The 8,946-nt window shown below is 54.5% G+C and overlaps 1 protein-coding gene across 1 annotated transcript; it reads left to right on the top strand.

Moving 5' to 3' along the window:
• The first annotated feature begins 312 nt into the window (after nucleotides 1-312).
• On the top strand, nucleotides 313-4,190 carry LOC119268613 (brassinosteroid LRR receptor kinase BRI1-like). Its single transcript, XM_037550279.1, has one exon. The coding sequence runs from the start codon at nucleotides 444-446 to the stop codon at nucleotides 3,813-3,815; it is 3,372 nt and encodes a 1,123-aa protein (XP_037406176.1). The 5' UTR covers nucleotides 313-443; the 3' UTR covers nucleotides 3,816-4,190.
• The last annotated feature ends 4,756 nt before the right edge of the window (nucleotides 4,191-8,946 follow it).

Below are 8,946 nucleotides of genomic sequence, written 5' to 3'. Positions count from 1 at the left end.
CACGTGAGCGCGCCTCGAGCAGAGCAGCGCCTGTCCCCGCCCCGCCCCGCCCCGCCCCGGCGATGGGATCGGGCCCTTGGCTGGTTGGTTAGCGTCGCCCGCCGTAACTAGCGGATAAGCACCGTGCTTAGCTTTGGGTTGGGTTAGGTTAGGTTAATCAAATCGCACCGCGGATTACTGCGATTCGTTCGTTGGCGGACGGGGGCACATGCCATGTGACCCCACCACCACTGCCCCCTCTTACCTACAGCTGTTTAATCTGCCCCCCGCCTCGCCTCCTCTCTCGCTTCTTCTCCCTTCTCTCTCCGTCCCCCTCTTTCTTTCTTTCTCTCCCCCCACCACCATCTCCCCCTCACTTCCCACTCTCTCTCCCTTCTCCATCTCTCTGCTCCCACTTCTGCAGACCGCTTCTCGTATGGTCTCAAGGTAGAGCGTGCTCCCACATGGATTCCCTGCGGCTGGCGATAGCGGCGGCGCTCCTCTTCCTGGCGGCGCTCGCGGCGGCGGCGGCCGCGGACGACGCGCAGCTGCTGGACGACTTCAGGGCGGCGCTGCCCAACCGGGACGCGCTCGACGGCTGGGCCGCGCGCGACGGCGCCTGCAGGTTCCCCGGCGCGGTGTGCCGGGGCGGGCGCCTCACGTCGCTCTCGCTCGCGGCCGTCGCGCTCAATGCCGACTTCCGCGCCGTCGCGAACACCCTGCTGCAGCTCAGCGCCGTCGAGAGGCTCAGCCTCCGCGGCGCCAACGTCAGCGGCGCGCTCGCGGCCGCGGCCGGCGCCAGGTGCGGCAGCAAGCTGCAGGAGCTCGACCTCTCCGGAAATGCCGCGCTGCGCGGCTCCGTCGCCGACGTGGCCGCGCTCGCCGGCTCCTGCGCCGGGCTCAGGACGCTGAATCTGTCCGGTGGTGCAGTTGGTGCGGCCAAGGCCGCTGGCGGTGGCGGTGGCGGGCAGGGGTTCGCGGCCCTGGACACTCTCGACCTGTCCAGCAACAAGATCGCCGGAGATGCCGACCTCCGCTGGATGGTGGGTGCCGGCCTCGGCTCTGTCCGCTGGCTGGACCTCGCCTGGAACAAGATCTCCGGCGGCCTCTCGGACTTCACCAACTGCTCCGGGCTGCAGTACCTTGACCTGTCCGGCAACCTCATCGCCGGCGATGTCGCCGCCGGGGCGCTCTCCGGCTGCCGCAGCCTGAGGGCGCTCAACCTCTCCAGCAACCATCTCGCTGGCGCCTTCCCGCCCAACATCGCCGGCCTCACGTCGCTCACCGCCCTCAACCTCTCCAACAACAACTTCTCTGGCGACGTCCCCGCCGACGCTTTCACCGGCCTACAGCAGCTCCAGTCGCTGTCCCTCTCTTTCAACCACTTCAGTGGCTCCATCCCTGATTCCGTCGCTGCGCTGCCGGACCTCGAGGTGCTCGACCTCAGCTCCAACAACTTCTCCGGCACCATCCCCTCGACCCTCTGCCAAGATCCCAACTCCAGGCTCCGCGTGCTCTACCTTCAGAACAACTATCTCTCCGGCAGCATCCCGGAGGCCGTCTCCAACTGCACCGACCTTGTCTCCCTCGACCTCAGTCTCAACTACATCAACGGCTCCATCCCGGAGTCCCTCGGCGAGCTTGGCCGCCTCCAGGACCTTATCATGTGGCAGAACTTACTGGAGGGCGAGATACCCGCGTCTCTGTCGAGCATTCCCGGCCTGGAGCATCTCATCCTGGACTACAACGGGCTCACCGGCAGTATCCCGCCGGAGCTGGCCAAGTGCAAGCAGCTCAACTGGATATCCTTGGCGAGCAACCGGCTGTCCGGGCCGATCCCCCCGTGGCTCGGGAAGCTCAGCAACTTGGCAATCTTGAAGCTGAGCAACAATTCCTTCACCGGACAGATACCCGCAGAGCTTGGTGACTGCAAGAGCTTGGTGTGGCTGGACCTCAACAGCAACCAACTTAATGGATCAATTCCACCGCAACTGGCAGAGCAGTCGGGGAAGATGACTGTTGGCCTCATTATTGGGCGGCCCTATGTGTATCTTCGCAACGACGAGCTGAGCAGCCAGTGTCGTGGCAAGGGGAGCTTGCTGGAGTTCTCAAGCATCCGATCTGAGGACCTTGGTCGGATGCCGAGCAAGAAGCTGTGCAACTTCACAAGGATGTACATGGGGAGCACAGAGTACACCTTCAACAAGAATGGCTCCATGATATTTCTGGATTTGTCATTTAATCAGCTCGACTCCGAGATACCCAAGGAGCTTGGGAACATGTATTACCTCATGATCATGAATCTTGGGCACAACCTTCTGTCTGGTGCTATCCCAACAGAGCTAGCTGGTGCAAAGAAGCTCGCAGTACTTGACCTTTCATACAACCGGTTGGAAGGGCCGATACCCAGCTCGTTCTCATCACTGTCTTTGTCTGAGATCAATCTGTCGAGTAATCAGCTGAATGGGACAATTCCAGAGCTTGGTTCTCTTGCCACATTCCCAAAGAGCCAGTATGAGAATAACTCCGGTCTGTGTGGCTTTCCACTGCCAGCATGCCAGTCGCATACTGGGCAAGGCTCTTCTAACGGTGGCCAATCCAGCCGGAGGAAGGCGTCCCTTGCAGGCAGTGTTGCTATGGGACTCTTGTTCTCGCTCTTCTGCATATTTGGGTTGGTCATCATCGCCATCGAGAGCAAGAAGCGGAGGCAGAAGAATGATGAGGCAAGTACCTCCCGTGATATATACATTGATAGCCGGTCACATTCTGGCACGATGAATTCCAATTGGAGACTCTCCGGGACAAATGCTCTCAGCATCAACCTGGCTGCATTTGAGAAGCCACTGCAGAAACTCACCTTGGGTGATCTCGTTGAGGCCACCAATGGCTTCCACAATGAGAGCTTGATTGGGTCCGGTGGATTTGGTGATGTCTATAAGGCAACGCTCAAGGATGGGAGGGTTGTTGCAATCAAGAAGCTAATACATGTGAGTGGCCAGGGTGACCGGGAGTTCACAGCGGAAATGGAGACCATTGGCAAGATCAAACACCGCAACCTTGTTCCGCTCCTCGGCTACTGCAAGATTGGTGAGGAGCGGCTGCTGATGTATGACTTCATGAAGTTTGGCAGCTTGGAGGATGTGCTGCATGACCGCAAAAAGATTGGGATAAAGCTGAACTGGGCGGCAAGGCGAAAGATTGCAATTGGGGCAGCAAGAGGATTGGCGTTCCTCCACCACAACTGCATTCCACATATCATCCACCGAGACATGAAGTCGAGCAATGTGCTCGTTGATGAGAATCTGGAGGCAAGGGTCTCAGATTTTGGCATGGCGAGGATGATGAGTGTGGTGGACACACACCTGAGCGTGTCCACCCTTGCCGGCACGCCAGGGTATGTGCCACCAGAGTACTACCAGAGCTTCCGGTGCACCACCAAGGGCGATGTGTATAGCTACGGCGTTGTATTGCTGGAGCTGCTCACCGGGAAGCCGCCGACGGATTCAACAGATTTTGGCGAGGACCATAATCTTGTAGGATGGGTGAAGATGCACACAAAGTTGAAGATCGCCGATGTGTTTGACCCGGAGCTGCTGAAGGACGATCCCACCCTGGAGCTGGAGCTGCTGGAGCATCTGAAAATCGCGTGTGCATGCCTGGATGACAGGCCGTCCCGGCGGCCAACGATGCTCAAGGTGATGACGATGTTCAAGGAGATCCAGGCTGGGTCAACGGTGGACTCGAAAACCTCGTCGGTGGCCACCGGGCTGAGCGACGATCCAGGTTTTGCGGTCATGGACATGACCCTCAAGGAAGCCAAGGAGGAGAAAGATTAGGAAGATGACCACCGCCGGCGACACACGCAACCGGCGGCGACCGGCAGCAACACGTCCGTCCGTCCATCCAGTTTGGGGCCGGGGCGAAGTGCCCGTAGAAATCAGTCTCTCAGATGCTGATACCATCCTGAAGGTTCCCACGCAACGCAAGCTTAGAATTTTCTTCTGATGGTACACGATAGGAAGAAATTTTCCCTCCCTTGTAGCTCCCGTAAGTCCCAAGCCGTCATGTCATGTACCTATAGGAGTAGCTCACCACTTTTTTCTTGTCTTTCTTTCCCAGCTTGCTCCTCGTTTATTTTGTCGTAGCGCTCCAGTAAAGAGCTGTGTATGTACATATATAAATGGTGGATTTTCTCCGGTGCAAATTCCCTCCACTGCTTCTAGTGTTCTTGTTGCCTAGCAGTTGGCTGGCATTTGTACAATGTGTGTTCATCGGTTGATCTAAACATGGTACCATTTGCAGATGCACGGTAGAAACCCTAGCCTGAGCAGTAAATCTGAGAGGAGGGGTTGGGCAGTGCAGTACTGGAGGGGGGGCAGGCAGGAGGACGGAGGGAGGCCAAGGTGAACAGCGAAAGACCAGCCAATGGGCAGTCAAGAGGCTGACACAGCTCCTGTTTCCATGTGAGGTAGCGCATGGCCTGGCCTCGCCTGTGTGTGTGTGTGTGTGTGGTGGGGCCAGGGGGCACTGTGGCGCGCACACACACGCATACAAGAAGGCGCACTCACGCAGCACGGCCACCTTTCTTTAATTTCCCGGGGCTTGCTTTGTCTTCAAATCATCAATCAGTGAGCTTAGCTTAGCCTTTAGTTGGTCAAAGGTTCCCTTAACCAGTTTTTGTCCTCTCTCTGCTTATCTTAATCGCATGGGTGGCAACATGGCTCCTCGCCCTATTATACTGCCCCATCTTCTCTATTATAGATGCATGGTGCTGTGTCCAATGCTTAGGCCTTGCTAAACTAATCCTCCATGTCCAGCAAGCAAGTGGCACGCTGATTCCCCCAGATCTCGAGAGGGCTGTTCAAACCTAGCGAGGGCTGCGGGTTCAGATTTGAGTTTGGGGCGTGCTCCTTGTTTTGGTTTGTTTATTATTCCTTCGCTGTAAGAGAATTGAGGGCAAACCAGTTGTCACATATGGTAAAAATTCATGAAGCTTCACAGGTCAGTATAAAGCAGTACTACTAGCACACAGGCTATATAGGCAGGGCGGGTCATTTTCTCTGGGTGAATTGAATATTTTTTACCCTTCAGGAGACCCAAGAGCTCCATTGTAAGTAGTGTGTCCCACAGGCAGCAGCAACAACAACAGAACACACAACACAAAGTCTGGAAAAGCTACTACAAAGGCCATGGTGACATTGACAAACTGTGCCTCGGAATGGAGCCTCTGGCATCACCACAAGGGCGTGGCCCCTCTGCCCGCCTGCCTGTGTGCCTGCGTTGTTTTGGAGCTCCGGCTTAAATCAAGCTCGCCCAGTGCTATCATGATCCCACCCATTTGGAATAGTGGTGTCAATACCACCATGTGGCTTTCCCAGTCTATAATGCATGCATGCATGCATGCAACACCACCCCTTTCTCTGCGCAGAAACAAGCTCAAATGTGCATGAAATTTTTGAAGTTGGCCTTTATTATTACGTACATGAAGTCTCAAAGTTGTACCAGTTCTCATTTTCCACAGGCTGGTCTGCCACGTACATGCCGGGGTGACAACACACTACTCTCTCTCGGTCTCTCCCCTTTACAAAAGAAAGAAAGAGAGAAAAATGGGAAAAGACATCCGGCTTTTCATTCTTTTGCCGAGTTGCAGGGTCATCTTCGGTCACCATTAATGGCCAGCAGCCCAAAAACGCGGCATGTTCCTCGGCCAATCTCACGCGCAAAATCTAGTCCAAAGAGTTCACATCATCATCAGACATCAGCATGTCCTCGAGCAATTCCTGCGAGTGTATCTAGCAAGTAGCAGCGCCGCTGCTGAGGTGCTGGCGATGGATGAATAGACGCATGTCTGCTTGCTTGTGCATTCGCTGCTGCTAGTTGAGTTCTTCTCCCTTGTGTTGAAAAGGAGGGCATCCCCATCATGCATCTGTGATGGGCCCCGGGACGGCTGTGCTTGGCCTAATGCCTCCACCCTCATCTGCTGGGGGAGGACATGTAGGGCATCCAGGGACAGGGTTATCATGCCACAGTCACTGCCCGTGTAGTGTAGCCCAACCAGTGAGTGACCGGCTCATTCAGCGACCTGCCCGCCTGGCAGCGCCTATCTCTCTCATGGCCACTCCATCCCTCCCTCCCTCCCCGTGAAATGTACGGACCACCGTGAAGCGTTGCTCGCAGCGAGCGCCTCCAACCAAAAGGCGATACGACTGGGTCAAGCGGCCGGCCGGGTTGGTTGCTCGTGCCGGCTATGTGGCATTTACCACCGTGAATGAATGCGCACTGTGCCGTGGATGTGGCGGGGTACTAAAAGTTGCAAGCTCCCTTTGCTTGAATGGGCGGGGCTGCCCATCGCCTGCAAAAAGGCTCATGGCAATGCATCTGACACCAGAAGAGGTGGAAATGCTCATATTTTGTTCTAATTAGTATGATGTGTTCCAGTATGATGAATTACGTATTGCTGGTGTGGCCTGGTAAACAGCAATTCCCTTGTATTCAGTATTAGAGCATCTCCAGCCGCATCCTCAACAGCCCTCCTCCCCCCTCAAGACGCCATTTTTTCGGCCGACGTCGAAAAAAACCTAGCCCCCCCTCCCCCCCAAGACGTCGAATTCCGCCGGTTCGACCCATTTTTTGGCCCGGCGATCCCAGACCGAATCTAGCGTACTAGGGAGCACTTGGGGGCTCCGGCGGAAGGAAAAGTGGTGCGTGGGCCACCACTATCAGGCGAGAAACGCCTTTTCCCCGCCCAGATTCCTGTCCGCCACAGGGCGCCACTTCCCCTTTCATCGCCATGTCGATCTCGGCGTAGCCCACCTGCCCACAGCCGTTGCTCCGTTGTTAGAAAGGTCATTTTCCGCCCGGAAAGAGAGGGTTTCGTCGCGACAACCTCCATCCCGCTCCTGGGTGAGCTTTCCAGGGCTCTGACCATGCATGCGGGGATACCGACGGCTGCCCACTCACAACATCTGCCAGGTGTCCGGCAATGGACTCCGACGACGAGGAGGCGTTCGCGGCTCTGATGGAGGAGGAAGCTGAGGCCGACACCGACGACGAAGAGCACCTCATGATCCTAGCCTCTCTGGCCGGCCTGTTCGTGAACAATGCAAAGCCGTGGAGAGGTGGCTCGGTGTCGGGCCACCGTAAGAGCAAGCAGAGGCATCGAATGGAGGGCTATTGTTGCTCTACGCCGACTACTTCGCCGACACTCCATTGCACGACGAGAGAGTATTTCGGCGCCGTTATCAAATGAGTCGGAAGCTCTTCCTCAGGATTGTGAATGCCATCCGGGAGTTTGACAACTATTTCATTTGCAATAAGGATTGCATCGGCACAGTTGGATTCTCCTCACTCCAGAAGTGCATGACAAGTATGAAGATGCTTGCATACGAAGCTCCCGGTGATATACAGGAAGACTATGGACGCATGGTCGAGTCCACCACCATTGAGTGTTTGTACAAGTTATGCAGGACAGTGGTGGCAGTGTTTGGACCACAATACTTGCGATCACCCAATGCTGAAGACACTGCTCGGATCCTAGCACAGAATGCAGCAAGAGGATTTTTTGGGATGCTTGGAAGCATCGACTGCATGCATTGGGCATGGAAAAACTGTTCATTTGCTTGGCAGGGGATGTACAAAGGCGTCAAAAGAGCTTGCAGTGTGGGACTTCAGGCAGTGGCCACACATGACCTCTGGATTTGGCACTCCTTCTTTGGTATGCTAGAAAATCACAATGACATCAATGTACTGCAGTGCTCGAATGTCTTTGCCAAGCTTGTTGAAGGTCATGCTCCTCCGGTGAACTTCGAGGTCAATGGGCGCCACTATAACAAGGGATACTACCAAGCAGATGGCATCTATCTGAGATGGTCCATATTTGTGAAGACTATCTCAAACCCCGTGCCAAGAGGCAAGAACTCCTACTTTGCCAAGAGTCAGGAGGCTTGCGGGAAGGATGTCGAGCGGGAATTTGGTATGATCCAATCTCGATTTGCTGTTGTCCGGTACCCCACTCTGACTTGGTCCAAATCTCAGATGTGGTAGGTGATGAATTGATGTGTCATCTTGCACAACATGATCATTGAGAGTGAGCAGGAAGAGGTAGTGTTTGACACTAAACCATATTTCAGGCAGGGTCCTCTTGCAACTGTTGATCACCTGGTACGGACATCATGGGACGTGAAAGTGCAACTATCCCTGGGTGATTTTGGTAATTCCTAACAACATATAGCTCATTGAGCTAATACTATTTCAAGATAAATATTTCAGGAAAGCTCAATGATTGGCATGGCATGGATTAGAAAAGGGGACCCCTCAAAATGCTAAGGACAAAAGATTGGCTCAAGCTCTAAAGCTCAAGACTCTACATTTTACCTTTTAGTGATCCAAGATCACATTGAGTCCATAGGAAAAGCCAATACTATTAAAAGGGATGAGGTGTTGCTTAACGGGTTACTTGCTCAAAATGCTTAGTGATATGCTCCAAAACCCTCAACCACTTTCTCATATCCACATATGTCCCAAACCAAAAGTCAAACTCGGCCCCACCGAAACTTTCCATCCGGCGCCACCGAGTTCAGTTGACATAGCCACTGCCACAAAACCCTAGTCTTTTTGGTCTCACCGATAGGGATCTCGGTCTCACCGACATGGGATTGCAAACTCTCTATTTCCCTTCATAATGTTTCGGTCCAACCGAAATGAGCGATCGGTCCCACCGAGTTCGCAATGCAAACTCTCTGTTTCCCCTTCGTAATGTTTCGGTCTCACTGAGATGAGCGAATCGGTCCCACCGAGTTTGCCTGATCAACTCTCTAGTTAGCTTATTACCAAAGTCGGTATTACCGCGTTTGTGTAATCGGTCTAACTAAGATTACGTTATGCCCTAACCCTACTGAAATCGGTCTCACCGAGTTGACATGTCGGTCTCACCGAAAATCCTAACGTTCACATTTTGAACCAAATCGG

This window comes from Triticum dicoccoides, chromosome 3A, assembly GCF_002162155.2.
Source record: "Triticum dicoccoides isolate Atlit2015 ecotype Zavitan chromosome 3A, WEW_v2.0, whole genome shotgun sequence".
NCBI lineage: Eukaryota > Viridiplantae > Streptophyta > Magnoliopsida > Poales > Poaceae > Triticum > Triticum dicoccoides.
The sequence above is the reverse complement of the archived record's forward strand: the minus strand, read 5'-3'. Positions and strand labels throughout refer to the sequence as shown.